Source organism: Carcharhinus amblyrhynchos, chromosome 13 (assembly GCF_965287045.1).
Source record: "Carcharhinus amblyrhynchos chromosome 13, sCarAmb.v2.hapA, whole genome shotgun sequence".
NCBI classification, from domain to species: domain Eukaryota; kingdom Metazoa; phylum Chordata; class Chondrichthyes; order Carcharhiniformes; family Carcharhinidae; genus Carcharhinus; species Carcharhinus amblyrhynchos.
Window position 1 is genome coordinate 60,660,251 of NC_137336.1, and position 18,339 is coordinate 60,678,589.

General features: G+C 42.3%; 1 protein-coding gene across 1 annotated transcript; it reads left to right on the forward strand.

Moving 5' to 3' along the window:
- The first annotated feature begins 1,909 nt into the window (after nucleotides 1-1,909).
- On the forward strand, nucleotides 1,910-17,858 carry syce3 (synaptonemal complex central element protein 3). The gene is made up of 3 exons (XM_080201141.1): nucleotides 1,910-1,948; nucleotides 10,126-10,228; nucleotides 17,704-17,858. Exons 1-3 carry the CDS (start codon nucleotides 1,910-1,912, stop codon nucleotides 17,856-17,858), a joined length of 297 nt encoding a protein of 98 aa, XP_080057267.1.
- The last annotated feature ends 481 nt before the right edge of the window (nucleotides 17,859-18,339 follow it).

The window sequence follows — 18,339 nt, forward strand, 5'->3', positions numbered from 1 at the left end:
AATAGTTTTTTTAACATTATTAAAAATAAATTGTGCTTTCTTAAAAACACTCTGCCTGATGTGCATGATTGACTGTTAAGATGAATTCAAACTTTAACTTTCATTCTTAATGAAGCAATATATGAGGGCGATTCTCCCAGCCTGCTGCTCTGCTCTACTAGCACAACGGGCCAGGATACATCAGTGCAGGCCATTTAGTGGGCTCCCCGCTGGGCACCACGGCCTCCACGTGTCTGTGGCTCCAAGATTTTTGGAGTAATCTGATTTAAATATTTAAATTCCCATTTGCCTATCATTAATGGGCCTGGGACTGAAGCCTCGGGACCTGTTAGCATTTTCAATCTCTGCCAGGAGTGGTTCACTCCCACGGGATTTACAACTGTTCCCCGCTAACGGGAAATTGGCAGCCGCTGGAGGGAACATTGAGGCTCCCCCCAGGAGATTGGGAGAAAGGGGAGGGTGCCCCCTGCAGTGCTAGTCTGCACCCCCCCCCCTCGGCACTGCTTAAGGGGCAAATGCCCAAGGGGCACCTTGGTACATAATGCCATAGAGTTTGGGCCTATTGGGGCAGGGCCTATTGGGAGGCCGATGGGTGGGAGTTCCGCTGCCACTCTGCCAGAGAATCACTGGAGGGAGAGGGAAAGGAGTGATTGGGGTTGGTCATCTGGGTGGTGGGGGGGACATTCAGATGGCAGTGAAGGAGTGGATTGGGAAGATCAGGGCTGGCCGTGGTAGGGGGTTACGGGGAGACATTGAGGCTTGCCCGGAAAGGTCCAGGTGCCCAGGGATTGGGGGTGGGGTGGTCGGAGTGGCAGTGATGCGGTGTCATGCGGCTGGTCAGTGATCGATGGCAGTGCAGGGCCACTGCACATGCGCCGATCACTCTAGTCACAGTTCTGCGCATGCGCAGTGGCCGGGTCAGCGTTATGCTGCTCTCCAGCCGCAATAGGCCTTGCTCCCTGATTTTCAGAGTAAATCCCGCTTAGGAACTCTACAGTGCTCAGTGTGGGAGATTTAGTTTGAAAATCACCTTTAAAAAAATCGGCAGGAGTTTCTGCAGTTTTTACATGAATTTGCCACTTAGAATTTTTTTGGGAGAATCGCCCCCATTGTGTGGCATTATTCCTTTTCTCAGGCCCAGAAGTTTTCACTGATTTATGCCAATTTACACATTTGGCATTTTTAACCAGATTGGTGGGTAACTAGAAATTGATAAAATTTGGGTTTAACTTCCTGATTGTGCCTTCGGGAAAGATTCCAATTGCCAAAATTGCAGGATAAAAATCCTGAAATCTTGTGGAATTAAGAGAAATTTATCTTTATCCCTGGTTTTAAAACACTTTGTAAATATGCTTGTGCTACACAAATACAATTTGTTGTAGTGAAGCAATGGCTTTAGTCACAAACTTTTATTTTAACCCATTCAAAGCTTTTTGTTTTGGAGCCTGGTAGGTTAACATGCAAATTTTGCAATGAAATGATTGAAACCCCCTTTGCTTGTGCTAGCAATCCAACAATTTAGTTATGAGGGGCACAGAAAAAAATCATTGAACAAAATACAAGTAGGTGAAATAGCTAGTGCGATTTGGGGATATTTCCAGGGATACGTTGGCATTACACCATTAGCAGTTCAACTGACTAACTGGTAATGGCCATCATTACCCACCCCGCCAATGCTTGGAGCTACACTGGGCTGCAGGATTTCCCACCACTCTGACGGTAACGAGTGGAGCTTAGCAGCACGAGCATGTGGACGGGTGATCACATGGTGCGGTGCCTTCTCCTCCTGGCGCGCGCTCCTTTGTGTGTTCCTACCACCTTCCCCGCGTGCGCTCATCGGCCTTGCACAAGCCCCGCCCCCTCCGAGCGGCGGTTAATTTTGGCGGGACGAGAAGTCGGTGAGGGAGTCATGGCTTACAGTCAGGATACAGCAATCATCAGGCCGCAGGTACCCTGCAAACCACCCGACTACACTCTCAATTTAATCACCGAACTTACACCCGCACCTCAATAACCAAACTGCACTTTTAACTCACCCACCAAACTGATACCCTCAACTCGACAACCAAACTGCACCCTCAACTCGACAACCAAACTGAACCATCACTCAACAACCAAAGTGTACCCACAACTCAGTAATCAAACGACACTCTTAACTCACCCACCAAACTACACCCTCATCGCACCAACCAAACTGCACCCTCAACTAAACAACCAAACTGAACCATCACCTGAACAATCAAACCACATCCTCAACAACCAAACTACACCCTCACTTCAACAACCAGACTGCACCCTTTACAACCAAACTCCACCCTCACTCCAACAACCAAACTATACCCTCAGCGAAACAACTAAACTGCACCCTTTACTCAAGAACCAAACTGCACCCTTACAGTAGCCACCAAACTGCACCCTCAACTCAGCAACCCAACCACACCCTCAATTCAATCACCCAACTACACTCTCAACCACCAAACACCTATGTACAGTAACCAAATATACTCTCAAATCAATCACTCAATTACACTCACACTCAGTCACCAAACTGCACCCTCAACCACCAAACTATACCCATAGTCAACCACCAAATCACAACCTCAATTTAATCACTAAACTACATCCTCAACTCAACCACCAAACTATATCCTCAATTCAACTGCTAAACTGCATGCTTGATTCAGTCACCTACACTTAACCAACATTGGAGATACATATCTCTCTTCTTGGACTACAGGACCAAACTGTGCAGCTTAATTTGCTTATTGGCCAAAACCTTCTTGCCCTCCTCGCTTTTCCAAGATTATGTTCACACCTCAGGCTGTGTACAAATCAACTAAAATATCTTTTGGGTCAGGTTCATTAGAATATCTGAACAAACATTCATTTGTTGAAGCACTCTATCTGACTCAAACTCTCCCACTTTATCTTCATCTGATTCTCCCAGCTGTACTATTGTTGGAGCGTTACATTTAACTTGGTTTTTTTTTCAAACATGAATTGCACCAAAACTGTGTGGCAGCCTAGTCAAAAATCCTGAAATGTGATAATTGGGGACGTGGCTCTTCCTACTGTTGCTGGATATTAATGTCATTTCCATCTCCCCTCGCTCATCCCATGTAACCTCCTGTCCAGGCCAACCCCGATCTCTAGCCTCTCCCCCCAGCAGGGACAAGCCCTTCACCAGCCTGCTTCTCTTCCAGTTTTGTCCGTCAAAGGAGTTGGTAACCCAGTGTTTATTTTCCTTTGACTAACAATAGAATATTGGCTCTATCTATCGAGTTTTCTGTCAGGGGTGATGCCCCCCAGAGTGAGGATGATAGAAAACCCCACGCTGAGGGAATCAGCCAACCCTAAAGTGAGGAAGACAGAAAACCTCAGGATGATGGAGACAATGCCTAAGCAAACCACAAGATGGATGCAGACCATGGAGGTGAATTTCCCGAAAAAATTCTAAGTGTCGAATTTGTGCAAAAACTGGAATAATTACCGTGGCCTTTTTCAGTTGAAGTTCAGACTAGAATCTCCCACACTATGCACTGCAGACGCAACCAGCATGAATAACATTAGATTATAGGGGCGGGGACTATTCATACGAGAGGCTGAAATCAGCAGACATTTACGCATGCGCAGCGGCGCCGAAATGTCATCCTCTCGTTTGTTGGCAGATTGATCACTGAGCAGCCCGAGACCCACTCAGTGCTGCCCCTCCCAATCATGGCACAATCACGGTCCCCATTCATTTGTCGGCCAACTCCGAACCTCCTGTCCAGGCCAACCTCGATCTCTAGCCTCTCCCCCCAATCCCCCCAGCAGGGACAATCCCTTCACCAGCCTGCCCTGATCGCTGGCCTTCCTCCGATCCCTATGCAGAGTAGCACGGGATCCTTCAGCCTCATTGATCACTGTTAGGCCCTACCCCTTTTTCACTGCCCCATGTCCAGTGCCAAGGTGCCCCTTGGCATGGGCACTTTGCCCTTGGACAGTGCCAGGGTTCCCATGCCCAGGGGGGGGGCACCCCTTCACTCCAGTGGGGTCAAGCTGCTACTCCCTGAAAATGAGGAGCTACTGTAAACCCACGGGAGAGAAGCACTCCGGCTGGGTGGGAGATGCTAGCGGGCCCAGAGGATTCAGTCCCGGGTCCAATAATAGCATTTAAGTAGTATGTAAAAGACTATTTATATGCTAGCCCTGCCTCCCAGCTGATTTCCTGTGCTGCACAGACGCTGCCGGAATTCTGGGCGTAGGAGAGCAAGAGCGCCGCTAATGCTCGCAGGTATCCTGCACAGCAGGATGAGAGAATCACACCCCCACCCCCCCCAATCCCTGCCCATGTCAGCACAATCAAGCGCATGAGCCAGAGAATTTAGCGCAGAAGAACGAAATGGCTGAGAAGCAGTCAAAAATCTTAGAAATTGGGCTTTTTGAAAATGCTGACTGACACATTAGACAAACTGTAAAAACAGGTGAATGAAGAAAGGCTATCTGAGATAACCTAAAAGGAACAATGCTTGCAAAAGGAAAATTAAGCAATTTCACAAGAAAATGTTTGTATCAAAGCTGAATTGAAGGACCTCGACCGGCACTGCAGCCAGGCACAACAGCAGGCAGAAGAGGTGCTCAAAGAAGTTTGAAAGACTATTTGAATAACCAATATGTAGCCATGGAAAAACATGAGGAACTAAAAAGATGTTGAATATTACTTCAGAAGAAGCTGCGTTTAAACTATCAGTCACAACAAAACAATACACTGAAGAATAACATGAGTTGGCAGATGGACAACAAGAAAATAAACAGCTGAAAGAACACCTGGTTGTCCTTCATGATCAAATGCAAAAGGAGCACATAATGAAGATGAGCTTTAGTTGCAGAACAAATGGAAGAACAGCAGAAGAAACTTTGTTAATCATAGAATCGCCATAAAACCCCCACAGTGATCAAGGAGACCATTCAACCCATCGAGTGTGCATCGATGAGCCGAAAGAGCTGCTCTGTGCTATCCCCATAACTCCACACATTTATTTACTGTGGCTCATCTGTCTAACCCTCACATCTTTGGACAGTACGGGACAATTTACCATGGCCAATTCACCTGACCTGCAAATCTTTAGACTGTGGGAGGAGATAGAAACACCTTGTCCCAAACCCTCACAGACACGGGGTGAACAGGCAAATTCAAACAGTCACAGAAGGCCAGAATTGAATCAGGGTCCTTGGCACTGTGAAGCAACAGTGCTAATCACTGTGCCATCGTGCCACCACGAGAAAACTCAAAATGATGCAATTGAACTTTGTAAAGAAAAAGAAAACCTGTTCAAGGACCTTCACAGAATACAAAGATATCATTGGTCAAAGTGGCCCTGATTTTACCTGCATGGTCACCCTAGGCTCGTAAAATCAAGGCCAGTGCGTTCCTCTGGAAAATTACAAAGCAAAGAAAAATGAATTTAACATCACTTTGAACAAACTGCAGAACCAGTTGGCAGGGAAAACACAACAATGCCCTATATTCCTGTCAGAAGCCAAAAGATATAATAGACACTGAAGAGCTGAAGAACAAGCTGAATGAAAAAAGAGGAGGCATTGAAAGGAAAAACTGTGAAACATCCCAGCTGCAAGCGTATAATGACATGAGCACCACAATAATAGCACTGAAATGAGTAAGACTTCGCCTGAAATACACCTGATCAATAGTGAAACCAAAATGAAAAGCTGCAGACAGAGGAAGACAAAACAGAAATAAGATCAGCAAATGTAAATCTGACATTGAAGTTCAAGGAGCTAAAAGGAAAAGCACCAGATGCCTCAAACGCACTAAGAATCATTGAGTTGTTGAAAATGACGTGGCTGCAATCAAGAACCGAAAATGTCAGGAAAAAGCTGATGAGTTGCAAAGAAAAATAGAAGTTCTTATAAAGGATGTGAAGAGTCTCAAGTACAACTTGTCAAAGTAAGATTAAAGAATGTGAGCTTGAAGGATACCACAGAGGAATTAGGCTCTGCTAGGAAAAACTATTCAGTATATAAAACCAACTTTCACAGGTGAAGTATGAGAAACGAGAATTGAGGAGAATGCTGGAGTGTCACTCACAGGAAGTTAAACATTTGAAGAAGAACAAGGAGATGTATGGAAGACCAAATCTATTCTTTAAAAGCAGAAAGGGAAGATTCCAGGGAACAGATTGAGGATCTTATGAGTGAATTGGAAAATTCTATGGAGCAATCAGTGACAATGGAAGAAAGAATCTGAAAGGAATTGAAATCCCAGGTGAAGTTTTTAACAATAAGAATTTCACAATTCTCTATAACAAAGACAGCTGAACTCACCAGAATGACTGCTGAGCTGAATGAAATGATTCATAAGCAAGTAACATGAAGTTTATTTTGTAAGTGTATTTGGGTAAGGACTTGGGGGTGGGGGTTGCAGTGTAAGGGCAGAGCAAGAGTTAATGTGGACTAGTGATCAATACCAACCACAATATCATCATAGAATTATAGAATCCCTACAGTGCAGAAGGAGGCCATTCAGCTCATTGAGTCTGCATTGACAACAATCCCACCCAAATCCTATCCTTGTAACCCCATATAATCCCCTGACACCAAGGGGAAATCACAATCAGACCTGTTCACCGTAACCCCAAGTGTTTATCCCGCTAATCCCCCTAATCTACACATTTTGGGACATGGGACACTAAGGGGCAATTTACCTTGGCCAATAAGTACATTATAGTAGACAGTGTGTAGTAGGAACTGGAAGGAGTTAGTCCAGAGACAGTACCTATACATGACAGTACATTGAATATGTACATAATTATGGATTATCAAAGATGGTTTATATTTAACCATACAAGCCTCCAGCCCTCTTAGTGAGACACCAAACAACCTTTCAACTATAATGCAAGATTATCCACTTGAGTGAATGAGCACAGCCCTAACATTGAAGAAGTTTGATACCATCAAGGCAAAGTAGTTGTTTGATTGACACCCCTTCCACCACCTTCAACATTCACTTCCAGCATCACTGACTCATAGTGTCAGCAGTGTTAACCATCTACAAGTTACAGTCCAGCAGTTTGCCAAAGTTTCTTCAACAGCACCTTCAAAACCTGCAGCTGCTACCATTTAGAAGGCATAGGACAGCAGGTGCATGGAAGTACTACCTCCTGCAAGTTCCCCTCCAAGCCACAGACAATCCTGACTTGGAGATATATTATTCTTTCACAGAGCAAGGTTAAAATCCTCAACAGCACTGTCGGTGTACTTAAACTACATGAACTACAGCCGATCAAGAAGGTGGCTCACCACCACCTTCTCAATGACAATTAGGAATGGGCATTAAATGTTGACCCAGCCAACGAAATCTACATCTCATGAAAGAATGAAAAAAATACTGCTGCAATGAAACATTTTGCAGAACTTCAGTAACTAATATTAGGGCTATGAGAGAACATTGTTCAAAGCAAAGGTCATCCAGACTTGAAACGTTGGCTATAAATCTCTCGCCCTGCCTGCCGCTGGAATCGTAGCAGGCAGAGCAGAAAACTCGGTGGACTTTCTGACCTTCGGGCACTTGTGGCCAGAAAATCCTACCCGCTAGCCTTATTCTCTCTGCATAGATGCTGTCAGATCAGTGAGTTTTTCCAGCATTTTCTGTTATTGTTCAACTTCATGTGCCCTAATGATACTGTGGGTGTTGGCGTTATAGCAGTACTGCAGTCTAGGCTGAACCAGTCAATGAATCGCTGTTTGAGAATTTTGATACTGTTTGAATCAGCAGCTTGTTTTGCTGATACTTTGCAGCTGTCGAAATAGCATGTAAATTTCCTTCACTGCTGATATGCTGACTATGGGTAAGTAGAAGTATTTTTACTGAATTGCTCATTAATGTTACATAGAGAAATCTGTACTTTTGCTGTCATCCCTACCATTACAGTTTATGCTTTAACCATTATGTACACGCTGCCTACAAATTAATGTTTCATTCAGAATTGCCCCTGTTGTGAATTCTAAAATTATGCTGAAGTGAACATGGAGATAAGATTGTAATTGAACACAAACAATGAAATTGAGCTCACAAAAAATAAAATAAATTGCCACTAGCCAGGAGTACCTGATTTACTGGATCCATGTAACATATATAGAAAATGTATGCATTGATATCACATAGCCCTGCTGCCGTTAATTAGGCAGCTCCTTTTATATATTGACCATTGATGGGATAAGGCAGCTACAGCTTGTGGAGTACTATATGGCAATATTAATACAGCAGGATACATATTGCAGTCTATATTTTTATGTGTAAAGTTAAAACTGGATGGATTAATGAACCTCGATGAATGATTGTTCACAAATAATTTCAAATAAAATTTTTGAATTTCATGCTGGTCAAAGTTGTGAGGAAGGAAATGATCAACATACTAGAAACGGTGGGTGGAATTTTCAGGTCAGGTTCAGGGTGACATGGTGGCACAGTGGTGAGCACTGCTGCCTCACAGCGCCAGGGACACAGGTTCAACTTCTGGCTTGGGTCACAATCTGTATGGAGTCTGCATGTTCTTGCCGTGTCTGCGTGAGTTTCCTCCCACAGTCCAAAAGATGTGCAGGTTAGGTGCATTGGCCATGCTAAATTCACCTTCAGTGTACCCGAACAAGCGCTGGAGTATGGCTGCTAGGAGATTTTCACAGTAATGCGGTAATGTAAACTTTAAAACTTGACTGAAAACCAATGTGTATCTCAGCTGGTGCACAACTAAGTTTTCACTCCAGATTTCCTGGCACTTGGTGCACAGAAAATTGAGAGGCATAGTTAGTGGCATCACCCTGTCAGTGCGGGGCCTGATAGATCTCCCTCATAGGCATCGGGGAAACCCCCTCCTATGTATTATCCACTCCCCATACACTACAACAGTGCCAGGATGTCTTTCACCAACTTACCTGTGCACCTTGACATGGTCCTTATGACTGTTCTTTTGTTTTTAAACATCAATAGCATTTCACGCTGGTGTGACATCATACCGGCTAGGTGGAACAATACAGAGAGGATGGAAAAAGCAGCGTTCAGCTCTCTAACTAAATGCAATTACATTATAATATATCTGGTCAATTCAAGCCTGACAGCCACATCTTATTTTGTCAGAGCCAAAGCCTATTACAATCAGCTTTCAAAAGAGTTAAAAAATATCAACTGGGAAGGAGTTGCTATTTCCCAGCTGACTGGATGTACAGGGAGGGAAGAGCAATTGCCAGAGAGTAGTGAGGAATAGAATAACCTTTCAAGCAAATGAAGATATTCAACTTGTGAATGTTTGAAGAAATTATTTTCAGGTGTGAATTTTAATAGAAATCAAGCAGTCCTATGATGAATGGAGTTGATAAAGCATATTAATTTTTGCTTAGATAAAGGAAGTCTCATCGCTTGGAAAGAGTGGAAAGAAACCGTTTGTCCAACTAACCAATGTAATTTTAGAAACCAGGAATACATCTTACTTAGCTTTAGCCTGTTGAAAAGATTGCCTGAAGAATTTCCCAGATTCGAGGGATGATTAACTGTGAGAGAGGCCGCTGGGCAGGAGAGATTTTAATTGAGGTTTTCCACTGTATGCCCATTTCAAATTCAGTGCTTCTCGGGTGCTCAGTCACTTTTTGAGAAGGCCCATAATATAAATTTGTTTTGGGGTTTTAATAGCTCTTCTATATAGTTTGTCCATATACTTTCAGTGCCTCTCCACGAGCTGACTACATTGCGGTGCACTCAGTGTATTGGGTGCATTGTCTGCTTCTGCATCTGACAGCAGGCATCAGCTGATACACTTTAGTATGCTGTGTTTCCATCATTATATTAGGAGCCCCAGAAATATTTGCTGGGAGAGTTATTATAGTGAGAAAAACTTAGTGACCTATGTTTTTATTTGTTTGCTTACCTTTGACAATGATTTAGAGGTCACATGAAATTGTGTACGCTGAAATTTTTCAGAACTGATATAATACCCATCAGAGTTGTTGCAATTTCCCTGAAAAGCAAATCACAGTAGTCCAAACTCGCTTTACCACGGGTAAATTATTACATGTAATGTAAAATCTTGTTAAATTATTTTTGAAAATTATGTGCTTTCAATTTTTTTGTAGATGGCAGAAGGTATACCATGCAGTCATGAAGACACCATAAAATTTCTTCAAGATACACGTGTTGAATTGGAAGAAAAGTTAAATGAGTTGGAGATATTGTCAGGTGCAGTTTGTTACTGCCTATGATTAGATTTTAGAATATTTTGCAATATCCACAGGCATATTTTGATGGGTTTTCCAGGTTTGAGAAAAAAGATCTGGAAATGTTGGCATGAGAGGTTCAGGACCCAAGGTGTGACATCAAGGAAGAGTTCTTCTAGTTAGTAATGTAAAGAAAGGAGTTCCCAAGTTTAAAAGCATTGGAAGCAATCCTGAAATTGGGAGGCATTCGAGATACTAGTTGGTAAACTTCTTGAAAATGCAGAACCTCACTAATAGTATGTGTGTAGCTTTGAATACTCTTAAAAACAAATCCATTAAAATGTTTTCATTTCATCCCATTAACATGATTGGCCTGTTCATGCTCTTGGTGAGAAAGTAGGCTGAGTTTGGTCTTCTTCCTAGTTTTGTTCTGCTTGTAAGTGTCATTCAGTAGAATAAAGTTGCACACAGTTGCTCCGAAATTGTGACCTGATGTCTTGAGCATCATTATTGAACAACTGCAATACTTCAAAACAGATTAATTGATCATTTTATTTACTGATTGCTGTAAATTAGCTGCAGTGTTTTCCTACATAACGACACAGCTTTAAAAATAATTAATAGGCTGTGACTTGTTTTAGATACCTCAAGGACATGCAAATGGAGGAAGTTCTTTAATTCTGCAAAGAAATACTGGTTTAGACTGCAAGTGGATTTGAGTCCTGAGTTTAGCAATAGCACCACCAAGTATAAAAGTTAAGAATTACAACAAATAACCATACTTTGTTATTTTAAATTAATTTATGACCATGTATTACAATAACAAGAGGATACATCAATTGTGCATATGGTGACTCATACCATAGCATTGCTACACTTAGTTACAAAGTCCCTGGAAAATATTCTGTGAGTCATTCATAGCTGATTAGTTCATAGACAGGCCTTGGGATGCAGTCGCAGAGAAGCTCTGGGTTTGAATCCAATATCAGGGCTTATTGACAATGGAAGGAACATTCAGCATGGTTCAACGTGCTACTAATCAGCTAGGAAACCCTTCTACCACTTCCCCCATTATTCCCCAAAAGGCAAAAAAATTAATATGAAAGTGAAAATGCACCAACAACAACAGTTCATGGACAAATTTATTTTTGTCATTCACCCATTCTTTTGCTGTCTTTAACCAGTGCCTTTTTAAATCAATCATTTTCCTTTTTGCTGTGTATTACACTGTTCCCCAAACTCCTTCCCTATCCTCTTGTCATCTTTTAGCAGAGGGAATCATCCCCTAGTCGCCACACTGTTGCCTATTTGGGCACACTGAGGGAGAATTTAGCATGGCCAATGCACCTAACCAGCATGTCTTTCAGACTGTGGGAGGAAACCCATGCAGACACAGGGAGAATGTGCAGACTCCCCACAGATAGTGACCCAACCTGGAATCCAACCTGGGATCCTGGTGTTGTGCTAACACTATACCGCCTACTGACTTTAATCACGTAGCAATTAGTCTGGAGAATTCTGCAGCATACACAACCTGTTCAGAAAGGAGATCAACATGTTGTCATGCACTCGAGTCAGAGAACATCACGTTTTGATAAATTGTAGCACTTGCTGTGTACGCAGATAATTTCATTCGTATGTCTTCAAGAAATATAAATGCAGTTGTTTAGAGTGGCATGACTGGCATAAAGTACTGCAGATGGATCCTATGGTTCTTTCGTAATGTCCAGTTGGTGATGCTGTATGTTTGATCTAATTACGTCATATAGATTCCTTATTGAAGAGTAACGTTACAAAACATGAAACACACCACAGTGATTCACTGATCTTTGAACTTCGACCAGACTACTGGAGGATATTTGTGTAATATTTTCTCACCTGCTTATTTTTAATTATTTTTAGCTACCCTATATTAAATTATTCTCACTTTTGAGTGTGAACTTCCCATAACTTAGTGAATGTATCTTTGAGTTGAAATGTAGACGAGCTTTAGGTAATATGCCAAAAATAACATGTATCAAAATCTGTCAATTCTTAACCTACCGGAATTCATCTAGTTTCTCCATTGGCTATTTCAGCTGTTTCCAAAAGTGATAGTGAGACATGAGGCATAGCACTATAAAGAAAGAAATACTTTTGCATGCATGATCACTGGGCTTGGAAGCGGATATGGACTCCACTCTCTTCCAAAACCAGCTGCCACAGTGAGGGGTGGTGGAGGGCAGGCACCTCAATTGAATCAGCTGCAATTGGGTTTAAAAGCACAAGAAATAAGTGAAGTTAGTGATGTGAAATTCTGAGAGAGTGCTGTGGAATCTGGAATTTAATTTTTTTCTTCAAGATTGAAAGATATTAGAAACGTAGCGAAGGAATAGTGCAATGCTATCTAGGGGTGTAGGCAATAGGAGAAGGCCTTGAAGTGCCTACAGCTAAGAAGCCTTTCTGTAGCTGCCTGCAGGCACTCATTCAGGCAGTGAAATGATCACCAGGAGATACTGCTGCCATGTGAGAGCAGGATGAGGCCTCCACATCTGATGAAGCACATTTAAATGAGGTGACAGCTAAAGTCAGTAGTTAGGAGGTTGTACATATGACCTGAGTGCAGTGCCAGGTAGGTGAATAACGTTTGCAACCTCTGAGTAATGAAGTTCCTTTTTATCTGGAATCGATGTGTATGGTGGAGCTTAAGGATGTAAAGTTGTGAGCTAAAGCTGACACATCGTCCTGTAAAAAGTCTGACAACACCAGGTTTTAGTCCAACCGATTTATTTGATGGTAAACAAACTTTCGAGGTTTCCCTCTTCGTCACCTGACTCGCTGAATATATTTAAGTCACGGGTAGATAGGTTTCTGATAGACAAGGGAACTAAGGATTATGGGGAGAAAGCGGGAAAGTGGGACTGAACCACTTCAGATCAGCCATGATCTTATTGATTGGCGGGGCAGGCTCGAAGGGCTAGATGGCCTACTTCTGCTCCTATTTCTTATGTTCTCCCTTTCAAGCCTTACTGGCCTTCAACTGTTTCAAGCTGTGCTGTTTCGTCTTAGCAGATTTTATGATGATTCTCCTGTTAGCTGGCCAACTCTCCTTTCTTGCCCTCTCCTCCTCATTGAAGGAATACTGCCACCTGAAATGTCAATGCCCATTTTTCACCTTCTGCTTTGAAGAGGTTCTATCTTCATGATGAATACGTCAGCCTGTAAAAATCTGTATAAGAAATTAAATCTCCTAACATATAAGAAATAAGTAGGATGGTTCACTAATGAAACAGTAAGAACTTCAAATAATGTGCATTTCTACCTCATTCTTCCTGAACCTTAAATCCTGCTTTGGATGTAGAAAGTGCAAGATGTGTGAAACCTCCATGCCCATTTTCTCATGCAAATACACAGACTTCTCAAACTTCAGTTCATTGTCCTTTTAACTGGTTCTGTAGTAATTCAGCCAAACGCCAGTTTACTATCATCTAATACCCTTAGTTGTGCACCAAAGAAAAGGGTTGTTCCTATGTCCTACAACGAGACACTTTACACCGCGGGACCTACCATACTGATCTGGGATGAGAAGCAGGTTTAAAAAGCCCTGCTGGTCACTTTTCATTGAGTGAGCCTCTGCTTGCTCAATAAGGAAGCTTGTACTCCAAGAAGCTCATGGGGATATCTATTCATGATCCCCCGTGGCTTTCATGACCATCATAACAGGCTCAATTGACTCTTCGATTGATGTCGGTTAGGCTGCATTTGGGCGCATTCATCCAGTGTTATATTTTGATGCGGCGAGATGACATTAGGAACCCCTTCCAACATTGTGATGCTGTATTTCATGTGACATGAAGAGTGCCAGGCACTTGCAGGGGCACCAAAAAATTCAGGCCATTGCATTTAATTTCACAATTGCAGGACCAGCTCATTGATACTGCACATAATTTAGAGGAGAGCATTGGAGCTGGAACTGCACTTGGTGAGACACCAGATATGCACAGTTTCAACAGTACATGGGACAAGATTAGCCAGCTTGCTATAGGTAAGGTCTGCTGCAGAGAGGGTGGTTTACAAGAAGGTTTATGAATAGGCACACTAAAATGCTTGATGGCATTGGCATGCCTTTCAGAAAGCTTGCTGTCAGTACCACGCTGTTCAGATGAATCTGGCACCAACTTGGTAAAGGGCTTTTCAGAGATTGCAACCCATTTTTCCGATGTGATTGGGATAGCCAACTCCGCTCACACAATTGTGGACTCAACCACAATGCAACACGTGATGGTGGTTGGCCCAGCTTCAGTTATGACAAAGCTACCCAACTTGTATGCTGCAGTGAAAGCTCAGACTAAATAATGAACTCAGCTTGCTGCTGCATGAGCTCAGACCGCTGCTGTCGTGGGTATAAAGTGCCAGTGAGTAAACAGACTTGCAAGCTCTTGCGAGAGTACAGTAATCTTCTTTTAACTGATTGCTACGTTTATTAATATGTTGCCCCATCTGAGTGGCAGTGGTTCTGTGGAATTGGAAACTGCCATATTTTTTTCCAGATGGCAATATTTGCTCTCCTACAACAACCATTCCACTAGTTCCTTTGCTGCTGTCAGCCAACCAGTCCATGCTGTAGTGCATGCAGGTGTAGTGCAGTCCAAATCTTGACCTTTTAAGGACCAGAGCTGTTTGAATCTTCCCTACAGGACCATCTGTAATTCTCTCCACTGAAAGTCAGCGCCTCTTCCCCAGTCATGTTGCAGTCACTGGAGTAGCATTGCACAGGAGCACTAGAAGAAGCGAAGGCATTAAAGGAATGAACCAGGGTGATCAGTTAACTTTTGCATGGAAGATTTAATGATTTAATTTATCAGTTTGGTTTAGAATGTTTGTTTCAACATTGTATACGCAAGGACCCTAAGGAATGATGAGGTGTCAGACTGTTGGTGAATGTGGAATTAGGGTTGTTTTCACAGTTACTGCTGTCAGGTGAGCCAGTCACAGAAGCCTGGCCAGGAAGTAAATATGTTAGTTGCCTTCCTTGATTCTTCCCCTCCTGAGTTGCTCCTTAGACTGCAATTGAATAGGGCATTGTTGAGGCCACACCTAGTATTTGTGTGCAGTTTTGGAGTCCTTATCTGAGGAAGGATGTAGTGAGTACATTGAAGGTTTACCAGGCTGATGGCAGATCTATCGTATGGGTAGAGACTATGTTGGTCAGGACTGTATTCACTGGAGTTTAGAAGAGTGAGAGACAATCTCATAGAAACTTAAGTTCTAACAGGGTTAGATAGGGTAGATTCATAAAGAATGTTCCCAGTAGTGGGGGAGTCCAGAACTAGGTCATAGTTTGAGGGCAAGGAGTAAACCTTTTGTAACTGAGATGAAATTTCTTCACCCAGAGCGTGGTGAATGTGTTGAATTCAGTACCACAGAAAGTAGTTGAAGCCAAAGTGTTGTCTGATTTCAAGAAGAAATTAGATATTGCCCTTGGGGCTAAAAGGATCAAGGGATATGATGGCAGGGGGGAATTAGTCAGGATATTGAAGTTGATCATCAGCCATGACCAAAATGAATGGCGAGCAAGCTTGAAGGTCTACTCCTATTTCTAGTTTCTGTTTATAGTCAAGTGCTATGATTTCATGATGGCAAAGTGCAGGACATTGTGGATTAAAATGAAACACACATGCTGGAGTTCCTTCAGCAGGGTACCTCCAGAGTGTACTTAGGCAGCAGAAGCAGCAGTTGTCTGCTTGATGACATTTAATTTCACAGTATGGCTTTCATATATAAATGATGACCATGTCTTCTTGGATGCTGAGCCAGGTCATGACTGGATAGGCCTGGACCGTAGCCACCCTATTGTTTCTTGTTGCAATTGAAATACAAATGTTACAGTGGACCACCATAGAGTGCTGCCAGGATAACGGACATTAACCTGTATTGTGTGCAGAGTATGACTGAATTCCAGCTGGAAATTGAGGAATTGGAATCTCTTCCAGTTGAATTTAGAATTTACTTCCAGCACCTGCAAAAGAAAAGTCAGAAAAACCCTTGTAGTTCAAGTAGTGAACAACCATTTGTTTGTAGCAAAAATCCAGGTTACGGGTATAATATAATGCAACCCCCACCCCTCCCCTGCCAGTGGCAAGTTCAGAAATGGGGGGAGCTGTTAATCAGGTGGTAGGCACCACCTTTCTGCCTCTCCCTGATCAAGCTTTGGGCAGGAAGGGTGGAGGGCTGCATCCCCGCTTGGAGGCCAAATGAGTAGCCACTTAAGAGCTTCATTCCATCGGTTCTTGTATTCAATCAGCAGTGGGTGGAGGACTCACCATGCAGAAAGATGCATAGTAACCCTGTCTAATTTCCTCTTTTTCATGCACTCTGTTGATCAAAGGACCCAAAATTGAGAAGTGGGGAGCCTAATGGATCTCACCCCCTGTGTAATACTATAATCCTCCACACAGACAACCTCCTCACTGCAATCACCATCCCACCTACACCAACTTCTATTTGGCAATCCTTAAGGTAGACTTGAATGTAGCACCAGCAATAGTGACTGCTCCCTGTGACGCTGCCGATAATAGAGAGCTTTGGCCGGCAGCTCTCAGTGTGTAATTTCCACCTATTAGGTGCTTGATTGCCTAGGAGGCCCGTGATGTCCACATGGGAGTCCACATAGTCCATATCTCATAGTAGCTCCCAGCTTTGTGGGCAAAGCAATATGGGATTCCCATCTAATATGCAACTGGTGGATGGGATTCCTGTCACCAATGCTAAAGTTCACTCTCTCAGTCTTTGTAAAGAGAATATCATGAAATATCGACAGACAGCAGTTGAAATTGTGTTGTCTCTTGATTTAAATGTAAACAGGTAGTTTGGAACTGTTAGCACTAAAATATTCCAAAATTCCTTGACGATTTCCTGCATATAAGACATAAGTACTTCAAGACTAGCTTAGAAACTGGAGTACTTCAAATAACAGTATCTTCACTTCCATTTCTGCTATCATCTATAGTGGCATCAAAGCAAAATGAATTCCATTTTCATCTCCAACACCCAAAGGCCTCTCCAGAGGTCTTTGTCATATGCCAGAACTTGTTAACACATTGCAAAATGAACAGGCTGATAAATCCTTTCTTGATCCACATCCAAGAATTTTTAGCATCAAGTCTGGCACTTAACCAAATGACTTACCTGATCACCACCATAAAAGTAGGCAATTTGTTTTACTCTTGTGCAGTCTTGAAAATATGCTTATTGTGCAGATAATGTTGTGTGGCGTAAGGATCTGAAGAGGGAGAAAAATAATTAAAGTGAGGAAATATTTGCACAGATAAATCAGTGCTAAGAAAACCAATGGCTTTTAACTTTTTTAAATTATGCTCAAGAAAATGAAGATTTAAACATTACTCTGAATTGTGCAACAATAATTATTTAGTTTGCCAAAGTTAAGGAAACTGCATTATTAGGCAAGGGTTCCCTTTTCATCATTTTCTAATTAAATTATTTGTTAACATTTTCCAGTGCAAGCAACTTGTATGACCTATGACATGGTTACTCTACGTACAGACCCTTCTGTCGTGGAATCAATGATACGATTGAATGAAGCATACCTGAACTGCAAAGAGTCACTGGCAAAGGACTACAATGAAATGCTAACCAAACCCAATGAAAATTAGTCAGAAACAGTTTGATACCAAGAATAATTGTGATACTTGCAAATTTATGTTGTATAGTCTAATTTTTGATTCACCTATGTCTTTTATGTGTTCAGTGTATTCAGTCTTACTCCACCTATTGAAGTTGCCAGATCCTTTAATACTTGGGTAGCAGCATATATCAACTGTGTGTATTGTGCGTAACTTAAAATTTATTTTATTGATATTAAAGCACAGTTTTACTAACATTTATTTGTTCCTGTATTGCTTTGAAAAGGCCATTTTAAGTGTACTTAAACTATGAATGGGACAAGTTCCAAATAATCGTTTGGATTTAAATATTACTACCATCAGTGGGATTACTGCTTTAGTGAAAATTTATATTTGGATATGCAAGAGGAAATCAGCTTTAGTGATATTGCATCTATTTTACTCTGCCCAGTGACATCTGGGAGTCCATGAAGGAACATAGGCTTTATAAGGTTGCTGTCTGTAGGTAGAA